Consider the following 21,063-nt stretch of genomic DNA (forward strand, 5'->3'; position numbering starts at 1 on the left):
TGTTTTGATTTTGTTTGATTAATTCTTAATGTCTCATAGAATCATTAGCTTCCAGTTGCCCAATTCTAATTTTTAATGAATTGTTTCTTCAGTTAGCTTTTGTACCTGCTTTTTCATTTGGCCCGTTTTACTTTTTAGGGTGTTGTTTACTTCAGTGCACTTTTTTCCCATTTTGACAATTGTATTTTTAAAAGAATTGTTCAGTTTTTCTTCTGCCTCCCTTACTTGACTTTTAAAATCTTTCTTGAGCTCTTCCAAGAAGGCTTTTTGGGCTTGGAACCAGTTCATATTCCCCTCTGAGGTTTCAGATGTGGGTATATTGACATTGTTGTCCTCTCCTGAATTTGTGTTTCGATCTTCCCTGTCACCAAGATACTTCTCTATGGTCATTGTTTTTCTCTCTTGCTTTTTGCTCATGTTTGCCTTTTTTCTGGCTTTTAAAGTTGGTCTCTGATTCTGGGGCACATGGGGCACTGTCCTACGCTTTTTCTGCTGGGAGTTAGGGGCCTAGTTACTGGTTTGCTGAGGTGGGTCTTGCCTACTAGCTTGCTGGGACACCTCCCTTCCTGTATTGGTCCCCTTCAGTGACAGCAAGAGGGACCTTTCCCATTAATCCCCCTAGCCTCACAAGCTAAAAGACTGCCGTATGTAGTCTTTTTCCTGACTCTGCTATTTCAGGATTTTTTCCTGGGGTGATATTCTCTGGCTTTTTCAAGGTCAATAATAGAGGGTGAGAGTGACTTCCTATTTAATCCGCCATCTTGGCTCCTGGAAGTTGAAATAAGTGACTTTTAAACATTTAGTCTGTGGGCTAATAGCCTGAGGAGCAGCCACTGTCACTGCTACTGATGATGATTTCAGTCACTCCCAAGGCCTGTGCTTGGTTTGCTGGTGGCAGGGTTGTGTTGGCACACCCTGCAGCCCTGTACTAGACTGTTCTTCTCTCTCACCCAGTCTTCTAGACCCTTCTCACTGACCTTCCAAGTTGTCTCTGGTGAATGTGGGCTGAAAACATTGGAAACCACCACTGCTGCTGGTGATTTATTCCCCTGAGGCCTGCTCAATCTTTGCTTAGGCAAGTTCTGCACCACGCCCTGAGAGCTGAATGCCCCTCTCTCAAGCCAGTACAACAGATCTTTCCTGTCGACTTTCTAGGTTGTGTTGGGCAGGAAATCTGCCTCACTCTGTCTCATTGTGGGTTCTTCACTGTAGAATTTGTTCAGAGTCATTTTTTAGAGGTATTTGAAGAGATTTGGGGGAGAGCTCAGGTGAGTCCCTGCTTTTACTCTGCCATCTTGGCTTCCCCTCTCGAACAGTCTTTTAAAGCCAGAGGAAACACATGTACTTTATTAGATTGATTGATTTCGTTGATGTGTGGGTACTCCCATAGTTATGTGCACACTTTCTTGTTCTATATAATTTCATCCTACATCTTCCCATAAATCTTTCATAGACATTAAACCTCCAAAACCAGAGCCCTTATTCTAAGGCTTTTAACATTTGATGGGTATTTATTGCTGCCCTGTCTTCAGGTTGGTGAGACCTTGACCTAAACCACCATTTTATGAAGTGTCCAGGCTATATTCACTTTGATCTCAGTTCTACTTGTCAGTCCCCAGATTTTTCCACCTCCTCCTCAAGAACCATTTTCTCCTTTTCCCTGGGGCTCCTGCTTTCCAATTCTCTTTCATATGTTGTCTCCCCCAATTAGAATAAAAAGTTCTTGGGTGTGGGGACTGTCTTTTTGTTCATATTTATATCCCCAGCTTTTAGTATGGTGCCCGGCAAATATAACTGATAATGCTCTCAATCTCTACTTCTTTGGCTCTGGCTCTGGCTTTCTCATTCTCTCTTGCTCATTTTCTCATTCTCTTACTCTTCTCCCTTGCTCTCTATCTCTCACTCTGTTTCTTACTCTCTCACACTTTTGCTCGTGCTCTCACTTTCTGTCTTTCTATACTGAGGGCTAATACAGCCATTGGTCATCCCCTATACCTTGTTATTTGTTGCTCATGTCTTTTTTCTGAATATATACTTCTTGAATTTTTCTTTTATGTCCATGCTTTAGGTGAAAATCATTGTTAATAGTATACTATAGCGATAGCTTACTTACCCTCTAAATATGTCTCTCCAAATATCGAAAGCAAAGGAACCAAATAAGTATTTCATCTATGCAGATATACATGGAGTTGTTTATTTGTTTAAGCAACTTTTACTATGCTGTATGCCTGATTTCAAATCTGCCCTCAGACATTTAGTAGCTGTTTGATTCTGGGTGTCTCAGTTTCCTCATCTGAAAAATGAGTCAGAGAAGGAAATGGCAAGCCACTCCACTATATCTGCCTCGAAAACCCCAAATGGAGTCACCAAGAGTTGGACACGATTGAACAACAACAAATGAGCTGCAAATGGAAGAAATACTCTGATGAGTTCAACATGAACATCTTTACTTAGTAGTAATAGAGTACTCGTTTCTGAGATCACCATTCCACTTCAAATAAAAATAGAATAACTTACCACAACAATGGAAAAGTTATTGTGATATCTAAAACTACTGTGATCATGGAAGTTTTGGGGTCGCTTTTCTTTTAAAACCATCAGCACAGGGAAAGTAAACACATTCAACCTGATCTTGCTTTTATTACAATTTCCTTTTCAATTAATTAGTGAGGTGCTGCATGTGTATGAGGTAGTTTCAGAAATATATCAAAACCTTCTCCCAAAGCTTTTTAAAAATACTCCTTGTTTGAGGAAAGAGTAATAAGGTACTTTGGAGTTGTTCTTACCTACTTTTTTTTTTTTTGGCAATTGGGGTTAAGTGACTTGCCCAGGGTCACATAGCTAGTAAGTTCAAGTGTTTGGTTTGAGGCCGGATTTAAACTCAAGTCCTCCTGACTTCAGGGCCAGTGCTCTATTCGCTGTGCCACTTAGCTGCCCCATCTACTTATTTTATTAATGAGAAACTTGGGGTCAGAGATGGGAGAGTAATTTCCCCAAGGTTACACAGGTGTTCACAGGGCTTGGTTCTGATCCCATTTACTCTGACTCTAAACCTGGTGTTCTTGCTACTACACTGTGCTACCTAGGAAAGGGCAAAAATAGGAAGATAATGATGGTGATGATGATGAAGATGACAGTGAATTTATCTCATGCACTCTTCAGGGTAATTAAGCATTGGTTTGTACTACTTATAGTAGTAGTAACATCTTGTGAAACAATGAAATAATTGCAGTGTGTTTTATTTCTCATATAACATCTGTTTACCTCAGTTTCCTAATGTGTATAATGGGCATATATAATAACATTTACCTCCCAGGGTTGTTCTAAGGATCAGTTGAGATAATATTTATAGCTTAGCAGAGTGCCTAACACTGGCTTTATAAAAATGATAGTTATTATTATTATTTTCCTTGTTGCTGTTGTTTTTATAAGTATGATAGTGATGAACTTAAGTTCCTGGATAAGCTGACTCATTCACTTACGTGTACATAAAAATGTTGCTTTAATTTATACCATGTGCCCTTAATCATCATGCTAAGGACATCACTTTTTATAGCTTCAAATATATGATATCAAAGCCAACCTTCTTCAGGAAGATTTCTTGCCCCTTCCCTTCTACCCAGGTGCTAGAACCTTGAATCTTCCACCCTAAGGCTATCATGTATTCTGTATATGTGTGTGTATGTGTATGTATATAGGTATATGCTACTATATATATATACATATGTATATATACAATATATATACCAATATAGTATATATACCATATATATATTAAATTTTAAAATTTATTTTAAAGTTAAATATATAGAAAAAATTGCCATGTACATAGCAGAACACAAGAGAGGATTTAATATAAAACACTAAATTTCCATTAAAAAAAACCTATATAATAAATACTATACATTGTTTTCAAGGCTGCCCAGCTTTTCTTTGCTTCCTTGTTGGTTTTCTTTTGTTCTGTACTAGATGTTATATGTCAAATTTTCCCTTAAGTTTTGGTTGGTTGGTTTGTTTGTGTTTTTTTTCTCTCTCTTTTTTTTTATTTCACAAAAACCTTGAAAGTCTTTGAGTTCGTTAAATGTCCGTTTTTTTTTCTCATTTAGGATTATACTTAACTTTATTGGATAAGTTCCCTTTGGTCATAACAATTCTTGTGCTCTATGGAATATAGTATTACAAGACCTACAGCCCTTCAGTGTAGTAATTGCTGGGTCTTGTGTAATCCTTATTGTAGCTCCTTGATATTTAAAGTGGTTTTTTTCTTGTTACTTCCAATATTTTCCAATTCCAATATTTTCTACTTAATCTGGGAACTTTGAAACTTAGCTTTAATATTCCTGGAAGCTTTCCTCCTTTCTCTTTGAGATGGTGATCAGTGGATTTTTTCTATTTCTACTTTGCCTTCTTGTTTTAGAACTTCAGGGCAATTTTCCTTGATAATTTCTTTTAATATTGTATCAAGATTCTTTATTATTATAATTTTCAGGTAATTCAACTATTCTTGTATTATTTCTCCTTAATTTGTTCTCCAGATCACTTGTTTTTCTGGTAAGATATTTTACTTTCTCTTCTATTTTTCTTCATTCTTTTAATTTTGTTTTATGATTTCTTGATGTCTTAGAATGTCATTAGCTTCCCCTTGCCCAGTTCTAGTTTTCAAGGAATTATTTTCTTCCTTAAGTTTTTGATTTTGTATTTCCAGTTGATTCACTTTCTTTTCATAATTTTCTTGATTTTCTTGGATTGCTCTTATTTTTTTTTCTATTTTTCCCTTGATCTCTCTTATTTGATTTTTAAAGTCCTTTTTAAGTTCTCCCAAGTAGTCTTTTTGTTCTTGAGACCATATGACATTTCTCATTGAGCTCCATTATCTTCATTTGAATATGAACCCAGATATTCTCTATCCACATAGTAACTATCTATGGTTGGATTCTTTCTCCTTTGCTTACTCATTTTTATTTATTCATTTATTGTTTTATTTTTTTCTTATTTAGTATTTTATTTTTCCCCAATTCCATGTAAAAACAATTAAAAAATTTTTTTCTTTCAAATTTTGAGTTCCAGATTCTCTCCCTCCCACTATTTTTTAAGAAGTTCTTCTCTTCACTGAATTTTTGTATTTTTTTTATTTGGCCAATTCTGCTTTTCAAGTCATTCTTATCTTCATTGGATTATTATGCCTCTTTCACCATTTAGCCTATTCTGGTTTTTTAAGGTGTTATTTTCCTCAGTATTTTTTATACCTCCTTTACTAAGCTGTTGACTCTTTTTTCATAATTTTCTTGCATCACTCTGATTTATCTTGCCAATTTTTCCTCTACCTCTCTTACTTGATTTTTTAAAATATTTTTTGAGCTCTTCCATGGCCCAAGATTAATTCATATTTTTCTTTGAGGCTTTAGATGCAGTAATTTTGACTTTGTTGGCTTCTTCTGAATGTGTGTTTTGGTCTTCCTTGTCATCATAGTAACTTTTTATGGTCACAATTTTTCTATTGTTTGTTCATTTTCCAGCCTATTTCTTGATTTTTAACTCTATACTGAAGTGGGGCTCTGCTTCCCAAATAGAAAAGATGCTGTCCCAAGCTTCAGGATTTTTTGTACAGCTGTGTTCAGAGGTAATTCTGGGGACCTGTTAGTTTTTGATTCTTCCAAGGTGGTATGATCTAGAGTTGTGTTTACTGCTCTCCTGTACTATACATTGGTTTGTGAGTAGCCACAAGCACTCTTTTCAACCCTGGAACTGTGACCAGAGTTTCTGCTTCCCTGTGGCCACATGCTCTGCTGTGCTAATGTTCCTTTTCGCACTGGGACTAACACCCAGGGTCGCAACCCAGATCCAAATATAAGCAGTGCAACAGAGTTCTGCCTCTAGTGCCAGCAAACTGACACCTATAAATCTTCTGAACCACTATCTGATCCCCTTACCATCTTTGGGTTGAGAGGTATAGAAACTGCTACTGCTACCACTGATCCAGTTGCCCCAAAGCCTGTTTCTGGTTTGCAGCTGCCCAGTCTGCTCTGGCATGGGCTGTGCTGGACTGCACTCCTTTCTCACTCTGGTGCAGTAGACCTTTCCTGCCGACCTTCTAAGTTGTCATGAGCAGGAAAATTGTTTTACTCCATCTTCCATCTTTTTGTGAGTTCTGCCACTCTGGAATTAATTTAGAATAATTATTTAAAGGTATTTGAAGGGGTTTGAGGGAGAGCTCAGGTGAGTCCCTGCCTTTACTCTACCATCTTGACTTCACCTTCCTCATTTCATTTTGTCTTTAGCAACTATAAGTATAATCAAGTTCTAATCTCAATGTATGGGGAATAAGCTTTGAGTCCTTCTTACTGTTATTTTCTGAGTTCTGTCTCCGGGCTTTCCTCTCCATTCCTAAACCGTGGCTAGGACTCCCAGCCACATTGTCCTGCAGATGATCTTGCTCCCAGCAGTCCCTCCCATGACTACAAACTACAGCTGTTCTCCCTTGCCCTGAAACTGAAACCAGAGACTCTGCTCTCCTAGAAGTGCCCGCAGCCGTCAGGGTTCCCCCCACCTGCTCTTGCCCTCACCACGTGTGTGCTAGCTCCTTCTCTCCTGTAGCCAAGTCTGAGAGCATCTGGTCAGCACAACTGTGCTTGGTGTCCTTCAACAGTGGAAGGTCCTTCAATCTAGTCAACTGTCAGATCCCCACACTGTCTGTGAGATAAAAGTTTCTAAGGCTGAGGGTGACTTTCATCCAGCTGCCCCCAGGACTTATTGTTTGTTGATTCTGCAGAGTCAACATGGAGATGTTTGCACTTCACTCAGGCTTGAACCTCAGACCCTGGAGGTTGGGTCTTTCTTGGAGTCTTCTCAAATTGTCTTAGGAAGACAACTGCTTTACCCCATGTTTATTTCTGCTGTTCTGAGGCAATGTTCTGTCTTTTTTGTGGAGGAAACTTGGAGAGCCAAAAGTTTTCTGACCTACTCTACCATCTTCCTAGAATCCTCTCTCCTGTGTGTATCTTGTATCTACCTTTTTATTCACAAGTTCTCTCCCCCCATTCTAATGAAGGCACAATCTGGTGTTTGTTTTTGTTTTTGTTTATTTGTTTTGGTTTTTTTGCTTGCTTTTTTTGTATCCCTAGTCCTTATCATGGTGCCTAAGTCTAGGGCATAGTAAGTGCTTATTAAATGATTGTTGATTGATAGATGGAACCCCACCTCCGACCCCCATCTCTGGCAAGCACACTCAGGAATATTTTGCTACCTCTACTATAGTGTAACTTTACTTTCTCATACACTTGTGACATACATATATGTCAAAAGAAAACCTGAGTAACATTGTTCAATATATACTTACCTGTACATCATATTCCAAAATTGTCACAGTTTTGGGGGAACTTCCAATCCTTCAGTTATTATGTGGGAAATCAGAAGCAGAGAAAGAAGGACTAGATACTGAGGAGAGCAGGAGGATGTTGTCCAGCTGTTTATGGGACTGGGGTAGGCTGTATCAACCACTTTATCTTTAATAGAACTTTAGCTTAAAAGGGCCTGGGCCATCTCCAGTTGTCCTGATCTATATCTGGCCAATGGACCTAGATGGCTCTGGAGGAGAAAGTGAGGCTGATGACTTTACACAGCCCTCCCTCACTCAAATCAAAGTCAATTGCAAGTCATGTCATCATCTCCCTGATGTCATGGTCCTCTTCGAGAATGAATGACAAACCACAATAACTCTCAACCCTACAAATTTCCACATCTAGTACTATCATTTTACTCATGTCCTTTGTGAATAAAAATAGTAAGTCTTTGTAACCTTTTGCATTAGTCAAAATGTCAGTATTTTTAGGTTGAGGCATTTCTTCAAGGACAGCTGTTAATATAAAGTACTGTCCTATTGAAGCTTGGCTGGCTGCAACCAAGAATCAGGAGATTAGCCTTGTTTGGGTGTTCCAGACAGCAGCATACGTTTATTATTTCCACAGTCTGTGACTGGAGTTTAGTTTTATGTCTCTAGAGTGTGGCTTCTTACTCTTTTAGCCTGCCTTGTGGGAAATGTACAAGGATTTCTGGCTGGAGCCCAGGGTCATTATCTTCAGAGCTTTTTCTTGGTCTTGTTAAAACTTAGTTCAGTAATCTTAATATCTCACAGATACAATCACTGAAATGGGTGAACTTGAGTTTCAGAAGACTGAAATAACCCTAAAAACCCAACAAGAGAAGCCCCTTTCTCTTTGGCTTAAAAGTGTCTTTAGAGATAATGAGAATTCAGCCAAATGCTGAAATGAGGCATTTAGAGATTGAAGGGGGAAAGAATGTGAGGCTAAACTAAGTCTAAATAAATTCAGTTCAGTAAATATATTTTAAAATATGCTAGGCACTATGTATGAGGGATACAGACACAAATGTAGCAGTCACTCGCTGAAGGAGCTTACATTCTACAATGAAAAAGCAACATGTAGGGGGCAGCTAGGTGGTGCAGTGGATAGAGCACCAGCCCTGAAGTCAAGAGGACCTGAGTTCAAATCCAGCCTCAGACCAAACACTTCACATTCACTAGCTGTGTGACCCTGGGCAAGTCACTTAACCCCAATTGCCTTTAAAAAAAAAAAGACTTTGGGGCAGCTAGGTGGCGCGGTGGATAGAGCACCAACCCTCGATTCAGGAGGACCTGAGTTCAAATCTGGCTTCAGACACATAACACTTGCTAGCTATGTGACCCTGGGCAAGTCACTTAACCCCAATTGCCTAAAAAACAAAACAAAACAACAAAAAAAAGAAAAAGCAACATGTACAAAATAGATACAAAATAATTTCAGGGCTAAGGAAACACTAACACTAACTAGGAGGATTAGGAAGGTCCTTGTTTAGGAGGTGATATTTGTTGTGAACCTTGAAGAGAGCAAGTGTTTCCCAGAGGCAAAAGTGAGGAGGGGAGGGTATCCAGGCATGGGGGATAGTTTGTCCCAAGGTATCAGGATGGGTTTCCTACTGCCTAGTGAATTTGGCAATGATTGGACTGTGCTTAAATCGTCATTCTTGATTCCCACTCCTGTTTTTTTCCTGCGTAGCTAATTGCAACCTTCAGTAATATTTGGTGGGGGGGGGGGGCAGTTAGGTGGCACAGTGGATAAAGCACCGGCCCTGAAGTCAGGAGGACCTGAGTTCAAATCCGACCTCAGACCAAACATTTGACACTTATTAACTGTGTGAGTCTAGGCAAGTCACTTAACCCCAATTGCCTTAAAAAAAAAAAAAAGAAGAAAAATAAAAACAGAAATTATTTTAAAAAAAAACAAAAACAAAAACAAAATAATAATATTTGGTGAGAGTCACAGTTGATTAAGCTGCTACCACCTACATCCAATGACATTTTCCATCATTTGGATAAAGAAATTCTTGGATCAAGCTGTGGCTTGTAATAAAGTGATATATTGTTATTTTATTTAATGAAAGAGCATCCCAAGGACTAGCTTGGCAGGAATTTCTATTCAATCTTCCCACCTGTTTGGAACCCTACTGGAATTCCCTTGTGGGTCCTTTTAGCCTCATGATTTCTGGGAAGCTTGTAATAGTCCAATCCATGGATAATTTTGCTGTAGTTACTTCTTGCTTGCTCATCTGTGCCCTGGAAGGGATTCCTTTTGGACAGAATGAAATTTGACCTTTTAATTGAATCTTGCAGCATTCTGCTCTTCATTTCCTCTTTCTTTTTGCCTTCAACGCATTGGTATGTGGCAATGGCTAACATTTGAACACTGTTTATGACACATGAGTAATGTTTTTGCATGCATGTGGTATAACTTTAGGTGAGACTGATTTGGGGGTGGAGGGTGACTACTAATTTTGTAGTCAGAATTTTAAAAGTCTTTTCTTCTTCCAGAAGAAAAATCCATTGGTATGTATGGGAATATGAGTTATATGCCTTGAATCCAGTTTCTTAAGGGAATCTCATCCGATTTAACTCATATAAATTTGGTTTGATTCCGTTAGTAATTTGATAAAAAGCTAAGGCCAGTTGGATCTAGATGAAATATTTGCTTGCCACCTCATTTGCCAGTTCGACCTGCACTCTTGTGCTATGTTGCTATGCACTGTTAAACAGATGTTATGATTCATTCCAGAGATCCTGCATTTCATTAGGGGAGAAAAATGGCCCTTTATATCATTCTTTTGGAGTTGAGTGGGCTAATCAACAGGAGAGAAATACAGGGCCTGTGAGTTCTGATCTGAATTCCAACATTTACTGAATGAAAGTCCTTTGCAAAAATCAGTGAGCCTCTCTTTCCCCCAGTTTCTTCTTCTGTGAATTAGAGGATTATAATTTCTCCAGAATCAGAAAGAAGAAATGAGATGTAAGAGATCAATGGGTCAAAATAACTGGCCATCCAAAACCAACCATGACAGTGAATCATGTTGATTCTATGCAGACTTGACCACCTCTTCCAGTGTTGAATCATCCTCAGAGGGAAGAAATTCAACTTTATATGTAGCCAGATAAGCTTCATGTAATTTAAGTCAATTATTGTGAATGGCAATACAATCTGCATTCAAATCCAATCTCACATGCTAGCTATTTGATTAGTTCTGCAGACAAGTCACTTAATTTCTCTGTGCCTCAGTTACTTCATCTATAAAATGAGAAGGTTGGACTAACTCGCTTCTAAGGTCCCTTCTAGTTATAAAGCTATGATCCGATGACCTTTTGTTAATCTCTCTCTAAAGACTGACTTATGGTCAATTATCACAGATACCTGTCTGTTCACAATGATGACAGAACCAGACCAATGAAAAGGTTTGGTTGTTGTGAATAACCAGTGGAATTTAACATACTTCTATAATATAAGTGGATATACGAAAGCCATAAATTTTGCTACCACTTGTGTTGCATAATAATGTAAATCATAACCACCAGATCTTTCAGCTGGTTCACTTTTAGCATGGGCTCCATGTAGATTATTTAACATCTACTTATAGGACATATATATACAACATATATATATGCCCATCTCAGCAGTTATTGTTTGCAGTTTGTTCTACTACCCCAATTTTCTTTATATCCTCTGTAAAATATGGTAACTAACTAGAAAATGCACATTATTTCTGATTCTTATATGTCATTACCCTTTTATTCCTAATTCTCTTCTGAGAGAGGACAGCACTCTTTTCTTGGTGGGTGGGGAAAGTCTAACTAGTCTTTCCATTTCTGAATAGGTATAAACTCTTTTCTCCTACTTTTTAGTCTCTGCCTCTCTTCTTTCTTCTCCTCTTCTAACTTCTCTCTTCTTTTTCTCTCTACCAAAATTAAAAGTATCAAGTAAGTGGAGACATGGCTAATTTTGGTTACGCATTCTGGTTTCTTAACCCTCCCATCTCTGGCATTTATAATCTCTATTTTAATTCAGCATAGTGATTATTTAATAAGATTTTTGCAGATGGATATGGGAAAACCACATATACAGAAAGGTATATGTAAGTATCAAGTACCATGAAGATGGTGGTAAAAATAATAAAATATGTAAAATGATTTTGTTATTTTTCATGATTAATCACCATTTATGCATCTTTCCATTGAGAGGCTCTAAAGAATGAGCAGCAGCAACAAGCAAATGAAAAAGCATTTATTAAATACTATGTACTGAGTGAGCAATATGCTAAATTTGGGGATACAATACAAAAGCAAAGACAGTGCCTTTCGTCAAGGAGATAACTTTTAATGGTGGAAACAATATATATAAGGAATTGATGGACCAGAGACAGGTCTTTTGATCCAGAAAGTTGCCAGGATTGGGGGAAGGGGAGGGATAGCGGAATATATTGACATATTCCATCCAGAAGCAATGATAGAATTCACTTGATCATGGTTCATAGTACCAGAGAGGAGAAGAAGTATGTCTAAGTAGCTAAGGCTTTCCCAAAATAAATAGTATTCAGGGGCAATTACCAGTAAGGACCGGGAGAGAGAATTAATGGAGAATGGCAGAAATTTTCCATGACAGGTCACTGATATGGTTTGCAAGGGGGAGAACTTTGCTCTAGGAGCAAAGTTGATTTATTTCATATCTTCCTTGGAGGAGGATAGGGACTCAAGGGAATAGCTAAGGGAACTTAGCTAAGGTGAATAAAGTCAGCAATTCTGTATTTTTTCTGGGACTCAGGTCCACTTAAATTGCAGGAGCATTTATTCTCTCTTAAAATCACATAGATAGCAGCTGAGCACTTGGGCTGGTGTTCCTTGTTCTTCACGTGTAACTAACCTAATTTTTTTTTTTGCTATGATTTCTAACATTTCACAACATAATTTTTCATAAATCCTGTCATTTTCACATGCCAGCCTTACATTGTGTGTGTGTGTGTGTGTGTGTGTGTGTGTGTTTCACAGTTCCCTAGGAAAAAAAAGAAATTTATAAGGTTTTTGAATTTTGGTGATATAATACTTAACGGATCCTTGATTCTGTCTTCATAGACACCTTCCACTGATGTAGCTCACAATCCCTTTTTGCCTCAATAATCAGTCAATTAATCAATAAACATTTATTAAGCACCTCTGTGCCAGACACTGTGTGAGATACTAAGATTGTAAACCTGTAAATGAAATATCCTTTGCTCTGTAGAGGTTACATTTGATGGGAAAACTAGATAGACATATAAACATATACTGGATAAATTTAAAAATAAATGCAAGGTAGTTTGTGGAGGAAAGTCACTCAGTTGAAGATATCAGATATGATTTTATGTAGGTTCATGTAGAACAAGAGTTCTTAAAGTGTGTGAAGCCTATGGACACTTTTTTCCTGAATAATGTTTTTAAGTAGATAAACTAAAATCAAGAAGATTATAGAGGAAAAGAATTGTATTTGAATAGAATTATCAAAACATTTTTTAAAACATTCATAGACCCCCCCCTTCCAGTTAAACCTAGTTTTTAACCCAATTTAAAATGTAGTAAGTAGTTCTTTAAGCTGAATCCTGAAGTGAGTGAGGTATTCTCTGGGGCAGAGGGAGGGAGGAAATGACTTCCAGGCATGGCAGATATGCTTTGCAAAGGTGTAGAGATGTGAGGACCAATAAGAAGGCAAAAAGGTAAGTAATGTATGAGGGGGCTGGAAAGGTTATGAAGGGCTTTTAAAAACCAAACAGGTGTAGACTGTCTTTTTCAGTTGTTGTAGCTTAACATTTCATTATCCTAGGGACAACCTGTGAAGAACATTTATGGTTATAATTAAGTTGATGTTCATAAGACAAATGTGTAGGCTACTTTTCAATACTTTCACTTTTCAATCTTGGCAAGATTTTCTAGAATTTGGCCTCCAAGTCACCCCTGATGAAGCATCAGAGTGGCACTTCAGTGTAGGGTTATATTACAAAGACTTATTAATCCTCCCTTTTTATTTTTTGTTAAGAAGAAATTATGCATTTTTGATTCTTGCTATAGTTTAGAGGTTTTTTTTTTCTTTTTTGACAGGCTTTCAGTGAGTTTGAGATTGAACAGCATCAGGAATGTGCTTATGATCACTTAGAAGTGTTTGATGGGGAAACGGAAAAATCACCAATTCTGGGTCGTCTGTGTGGCAACAAGATGCCAGATCCCCTGGTGGCAACTGGAAATAAGATGTTCCTTCGCTTTGTTTCTGATGCGTCAGTACAAAGAAAAGGCTTCCAAGCCCAGCATTCTACAGGTAGCAAACTATGTTATCTTGGGTAGAGATAAGTGGGCTTGTCTCCTATGATATGTGAATGTGTTTAATTGAAAAAAAAGATTCTTAAAAGATAGCAAGTAACATTTCAGTTTAGGAGAGAGTAAACCATTTTGAGCTCTTGTAGGGTTCTTACACAGTTCTTGTGAACTGCTACAACTAAATACTTAGAAACTATTTCACACAGAATGCACCAATATACCTTAAAGCATTTCAAGTCTATTGGTTTGATCAGATTTGTCATTACATAGACTATTTTAAAAAACCTATAGAATTAATGTTTACTAATGAAGACCTGTTTTTGAATACCAGCCCTTCAGGTTTCTAGGTACATGGCCTAGGGTAAGTTACTCAGGGCCTTCATTTCCTCATGTGTAAGACAAGGGTTTTGTGTACTAGATGAGCTCCAAGACCCCTTCAGTTTGGTGATTTTGTGAATCAACATAAAACATTACATTAGCTAACTTTGATTCATGAGGTTTTAAAAGTCTAGTTTTGAATGTCGCTCCCTCAATTATCTTTTTGCTTAACGTGAACACAGCCTTCTTTTTCTGTTTTGACATGAAATACCAGCCTTTGCCGCATGAGAAGCAAAACCAAATTGTAAATAAGTTGTAGTTGTTTCCTTTTATGTGAAATTTAATTGAAATAAATCAATTACTACTCTATCTTAAAGAATCAAAGTGATTATAATATAGAAAATGCACCTTTCCCTTATTCTCTTTAAAAAAATTAAGTGGATGTTAGCTTTTTGCTAAAGTCACTTAGTGACCTCTAGTGGCCTAATACTTTAAACAATTTTAACATTTATTCAACATTAAAATTTTACCTTGAAGGGAAAAAAAAACAAAACAAAAGCCTAAAACATTTAGGATGGCCATGCTGTGGTAGAAAGACCAATGAATCTAATTAATTAGGAGTCCTTAGGTTAGAATCCCTGTTTTTTGAGAGTCTACTACTAACTGTGTGACCAGGGGCAGGCAAATCATGCCATTTCTTTGAACCTCAGATTCCTCATTTTGTCAAATAAAAATAATTGTATTTGCTGCATCGATGTTATAACATAGTTCTAAAGAAGTATTTCCTTAAGCTTAATTTGTAATATGAAAGGATATTTATTGAGGGTATCGTGTAATATGATTGAGGGTATATATATGTGTATATATATATATATAATATTGAAGGTATATATATATATATGTGAGGGTATATATATATGATATTGAGGGTATTTGTAATATGAAAGGTGATATTTATTGAGGGTATCTTGATTATGTTTATTTTCACATTAGCTTTATTGACACCCTTTGTGTTCATATCATAGTAACTTTTGCCCTGCCACGCACCTCAAATGAACCCTCTCTTGGAAAAAAGGAAAAGAGTTAAGCAGAACCAGCTGACATAGTAGCTACCTATATCAAACATCATATTCAAATTTGGTCACACCTATAAACCCCCACCTTTCTGGTTCAAGGAAGAAGGTACTTCCTTGACTTTTCTCTGAGGCTAAGACTGGTCATTATGATTAATTTTCCACTTTATTTTAGTGTTCTTTTTGTTTAAATTATTGCAGTAATTATATATGGTTTTTCTCCGGGTTCCTTTTTCTTTACTCTATATCAGTTTAAAAAAATAATTCTCTATTTGATATATCTTGTTTTTACATCATCATTTTTTCCCATGGTCTTCCTCCCCTGTTCCAGAGAGTTATCTCTTATAGTAAATTATGAAGAAAGAAAAGGAAGAAGAAAAAAAAGGAAAGAAGGAAGGAAGGAAGGAAGGAAAGGAAAATGTCAACAGGCATTTATTATACACTACTATGTCCCAGGCACTGTTCTAAGAGTTGAGGATAAAGAGAAGGTTAAAGGTTACTCTTAAGCATCCTACAGTCTGATGGGAAGACAGCATGCAAATAACTATGTACAAACAGTTCAGTAGAAACTACACATCAGTAATATCTGACAGCAGTAAAAACTACACATTGGTAATGTCTGACATTAGAGCTATATCCATTTTTGTAAATCTCTTATTTCTTCTGAATTTCTTATATTCATATTTCTTGTGGTACATTAGAATGGAGCTGAAATTACACCAAAATTGATAAAATTGATTAAATGTAGTTTCTCTATAGCATCTAGGTGGTATAGTGAATAGAGCACTAAGCCTGAGGGTAGGAAGACCTGAGTTCAAATCCTATCTTGGTCACTTGCTGGCTGTGTGATCTTTGGCAAATCACCTAATTTATGTCTGCCTCATTTTCCTCATCTCCAAAATGGGGATAATAACACTTATCTTCCAGTGCTATCATAAAAATAAAATGAGATGTTTGTAAAGCACTTAAAGCACTATAGAAAGGCTAGCTTATAATAGTGGTAGTGGCAGTGGTTGTAGTAGTAGTAGTGGTGGTGGTGGTCGTAACAGTGGTAGTACTAGTAGTAATCCTGGTGGTTCTAGTAATAATAGTACTTATTAATCACTTTTAGGTTGGTTCTCTCATGCCAACCTGCCTTCACCTTGGCAGGATTAGGTTCTCAGAGAGGGATCTCTCACACCAAAGTTTCTATGGATAACCCTCTTGAGGAAAAATATGTTCCCTCTACTTACCACTTTGTATCTTGAGCCCCTACTGATGCATTTCTATTTATTCAACTAACCTCTCACATTGTAATACCCTATAGGCACGTGGTCTTTATATAAGCAGTCACTAACAATAATGACACTTTTGATCTTTTAAAAAAACAAAACACATTTACTTATTAAGACAAACAAACCTGGTGTTAAAAACATCATACATACTCAAATTAAATCAAGTGCTTAAATAACAAAGTATATCACAATCCACACATTAACCTGGGTCACAATCTTTCAATGTACTCAAGATCTTTGGAAATACATTTATAAGAACATTGCAAGACAACACATAAGGAAGAAAAACACATTTACTTAGGGTAATACATATAACTCTGGACTACAGGCTTTCATGTCATTGGTCCATTTAAGAATATCTTCATCTCTGCTTACTGCTTGTGTGTTGGACCTCATTACTCTTTAACTAGGAAAATATTCTTCTCTATTCTATTTGCATATAGAATTTATAAGTTCTTTTAATTTATTATCACCCGAAAAAAGATAGTTAAAAAATCCTACCTCTTAATGTCTATAACAGTTGTCTTTAAATCAGAGAAAATGCAAAAGTCATCAGAGAGACTATTTCTAGACTATACAAACCAGACTAGTCAGTTGTTCACTCACCTTGATTGTGGTGTTATCCACTTAGAATGGAGATCACAGCAAGACAGCCCAGGCTGACACTTTAAGCAAAGTAAATAAACCTAGCCAACTCACCAGGATAAAAAGAAGCTGCAAAGCCTGTATTATAATCTCTGCTTTTTCTTCTCAGAAATTAAATGAAATAAGTTAAATTAATTTAAATTCAAAGCAATTAACCCCTATTCAATACAAACTTCAGTGTAAAATTTCGAAACTATAAAATTCACCATTAAGAATTTATCAAGTATCCTAATTAAAACCCATACAATATTAATGAAACAAAGCCCTCTATCAGTTTGAATCTATATCCCGTTTTTTTAAATGACATTTAAAAATATTTTATTTAGTATTTAGTATTATCATACTAAGGCAACTATTGAAAGAGTAACAGAATTGATAGACATTCTGAAAACACATGTTAAACAGATCAGAAATCTATAGAAATACTTTTGGCACAAAAATATTTCACCTCATGGAGCATTAGTAGAGGCTGAAAATAGAGGCACACCTGATGGTTCTAATGTAAATAAAAGTGGTATATCTCAGAATGGATAGCTATGGCAAGAGTGGAATAGAAAGGAATGATATCTACCTTACCTAAGTAAAACAATATGTCAAAAAAAGAGGTGTCAAATATGCGTTTGAGTTATGTGAATTTGATTATAGAAACAGGGATTTATGATAGCAATTTAGGCCAGGTCATCACCATGAGAAATTATGGAAGGATTACCATTAAGGAGTACAGTGTTCAGTGCAAATTATATAAGGAAATAGTAAAAGAAACAAATAAAAACAACAAAAATCATTGCAAAACGTGAAAACAAAACAAACAAAAAACTCTGCAGTGCAAACTGAAAAACAAAATTAGGATATGCCAGGTACCTAGCAAGATACAACTTGGTGTCCAAGATTTTACTTTACAGATGACAAATCACCTTTAGAACTCTACCAATAAACAGTTACAGAGCTGAATCATAATCACAGGTTGCCGTTGCCCACATTGACCCAAATGCAATGCTGATCCACAAAAACATAAGGGCAACCTCTTAAACAGACGTCACTGTAACAAATACAAATAATCTCCAAGTCTCAGACAAAAGCTTTCAAAGTTCAAAGACTAGGCAGAAGGAGTAAAATTCATCTGAGAAAAGGATGAGATATACAACATCCCTGTCATCACATCTGCTGCTAAACTTGGATACAGGATGCTTTCAATGAACATACAGAAGATGACATTATACCATAATACTTTTATTTAACTACAGAAGCATTAATTTTGTCCACTTGTTCAATGTTACATAAGATATAAAATATGACAAAAGGATAATGATGTCTTAGGTAATTTCTATCTTAATGTCATCAAACAAAATGAGAAGAATGAAAATGATAACAGCACATCATGACTTGATGATTAGAATTATTATAACCATCAGAAGCTGACTATCTTTCATAAACTAAAGGATGATAAATTCTCACACTGTTAGTATAGAACTCAAAGTATGAGTCACAATCTAACAAATAAACTGTTACAGAACCAGACCATTGTTCTATACAGAACTGTTTTCCCTATCTACCCATAAATTACTGAATTTTTTATATAGATGATAAATTATATAAATCACTTAATTGAATTATTCATAAAAGTTAAGAAAATTTTAATAAATGGTACCATACCAAATAAATATTCATGTTCTATGAGCTATGTGGATCAAAAAGATTTCAAAATATAGAGATGTAGTAGAAGAAATAAAGATCAAGTCAGAGTATAATGAGGTACAAATTATCCCTGTTATCCTCCCTTCTACTTGACTTCTACTGAAGATGCTCCTGGTGAGCCTATAGAAGATGGACTTATATCCCAATACTTTTAATTGGTCACAAAACTAGTTATGTTATCCACTTACATAATTTTCTGCAGAATGTTAAATAAAAAAGATTAATAGCAGGATAGTGACTTGTTTTAGGATCAACCTTACCTGAACTCCATTGAAAAAGATGAGAACCTGATATCTCTTCCAGGGATCTACTTGTATATTTTATTCACTGTGCTACCTACCTTTCCTTCTTTGTGAGCATTGGAGCTCAGGTTATTAAGAAAAGGAATCTATCCAAGGTATGTTATTATTTTTTCCTATAAAATTCTGTGGCTTGAGAAACAATATTCTTTATTACAATTTTTTTCCTCTCTAATAACCATTCCAGCTTCCAAATCCAAATTTACATTAAAATGGCTTTGCTTCAGTCTCTAAAAACAGAAAAAAAAAGGGGGGCAGCTAGGTGGCGCAGTGGATAGAGCACCGGCCCTGAAGTTAGAAGGACCTGAGTTCAAATGCGGCCTCAGACCGAACACTTGATACTTACTAGCTGTGTGACCTTGGGCAAGTCACTTAGCCCCAGTTACCTAAAAAAAAAAAAAAAAACAAAAAAAACATGAATACAGTTGTAAGTGATCTAATTAAAAAACCAGCAAATCCTTTAGGAAAAAAATATTTTTCATTAGAGCATCCTGTAAAACTGAGAAGAGTAAGCATATATTAGCAGGGGTAGTGAGAAAAAAAAATTACTCCAAAAAAAAGTCTCAAGCATTGAGGTTTTTTCAGGCATGAGGTACAAATTTGTGCTTTATTATGTCTTTTAAAAATAAAATACTGCATTAAAGAAATTTTTTTTAAAGAATGAACCTTGTTTTTGTATTTGATCCTAGTTAGGATGCTCACTAAAAGCTTTTGAGGGCCAACTTACAGCATTTATTCAGCAATTTAATGTTATACAAGAAAATTAACAAGCATGTCCTTTCCCAATTAAAATCAAAACTACCCCAGGCCTTCATTCTTGTCATGTTGCTAGTTCCGTTCATATTCATTTTCTATTTCTTTGTATTTTCCAAAAGGCCTTCTAGCAACTCATAAATTTTTGGAAATAAATAGTTGATTTAGAAGCACTACTGCTTACATATTATATCATAGTTTGGGTATTTCCTTGTTTCCTTCATGACTGGAAACTTGTATAATATTTTCATTTGTGTTTACAGATTTACTTATGACTTTATATTTTAGAAGGGCAGTGTGGTGAGCATTATATTGAGTATATCTAGTACATAGCCATTGAAGATCTCAAAGCAATATTTTATGCATTTTAATTATAACCACTAGCAGGTACTTGCTTGAATCTTTTCTGTTATTATGACCAGGCTGTGGTAACCTTGAAAGTTAGGTAGACCATCTAATACTAGAGGATGCTATGGGGAAACACTAAGCTCCTCAGAGATCAGGCAAACTTTATCTCCTAGATCTGTCTCTTTTGTGGGTAACTGTGCGCTTCTCAGTTGTTCTAGGCTTGCTTTAGCTTAGGCTGTCCAGTGATTCAGCTTCTAGTTCAGGAAACTGATGAACCATGTATTCACAAATTCAGAAGAAAAAAATTAAATGCAATAGGATTGAAAAATATTTAATTTACTAAAAACAAACACTAATGCCTTCTATGTCTTCATTCACTGGGGAAACCACCCTGGGTCAGAAAGAATTTGAACAAAGAATTGGGTGCTCTGTCAAACCTCACGATTACCAGCTCCTTGTAGTCTGGGCTCTTTATGCCTCAGAAAACAGGAAAGCTTCTCCAATGATTTAAGCCTTAGCCCTCTGAATGAGCCAAATCTTGAGGGTGCCTATTTGTTTTTGTAAAATGAGACCAGCCCAAACTATGTAAAGCCAATATTGTTCCTACCACATTATTGTAAGAATATGATCTGTGTTTGGATTTATTCAAATAGTTTCTTGGCTTAGCCCTTATCTGCTAGAAAATCCCATCCCTGTTGTGTTTTAGTAACTTAAACTTAGTTTAATGGAAACTGCCATTGTGTGGAATGCTGTGGTCATTACTGAATAAGCCAAAGTTATAAAAAATCAAATATATTAATGCAACTACTGCATAGGCTGTGCCAACTACAGTTATTCCCAAACCCAGTCATATTTAAGTAAACTAATAGGCATATCTGGAATCCAGAAGTTCCAGGAGCACAGTTCAGATGCTAAGACTCAGACCACCCCAATAAGTTGCTCATATTAGAAGCTAGAAAATGCCAATTAGTGAGCACTCCCATTACTTTTCCACTCATTCC

The 21,063-nt window shown here is 36.3% G+C and overlaps 1 protein-coding gene across 1 annotated transcript in view; it reads left to right on the forward strand.

Annotated features, from left to right (window-relative positions):
• TLL1 (tolloid like 1) overlaps positions 1-21,063 on the forward strand; it is a 333,372-nt gene that overhangs the window by 301,109 nt on the left and 11,200 nt on the right. The window contains exon 19 of the mRNA XM_027866868.1: positions 13,445-13,658. Within this exon, the coding sequence (XP_027722669.1) occupies positions 13,445-13,658 (214 nt within the window). The remainder of the gene's footprint in view (positions 1-13,444; positions 13,659-21,063) is intronic.

Source organism: Vombatus ursinus, unplaced genomic scaffold, assembly GCF_900497805.2.
Source record: "Vombatus ursinus unplaced genomic scaffold, bare-nosed wombat genome assembly UNPS02014784.1, whole genome shotgun sequence".
NCBI classification, from domain to species: domain Eukaryota; kingdom Metazoa; phylum Chordata; class Mammalia; order Diprotodontia; family Vombatidae; genus Vombatus; species Vombatus ursinus.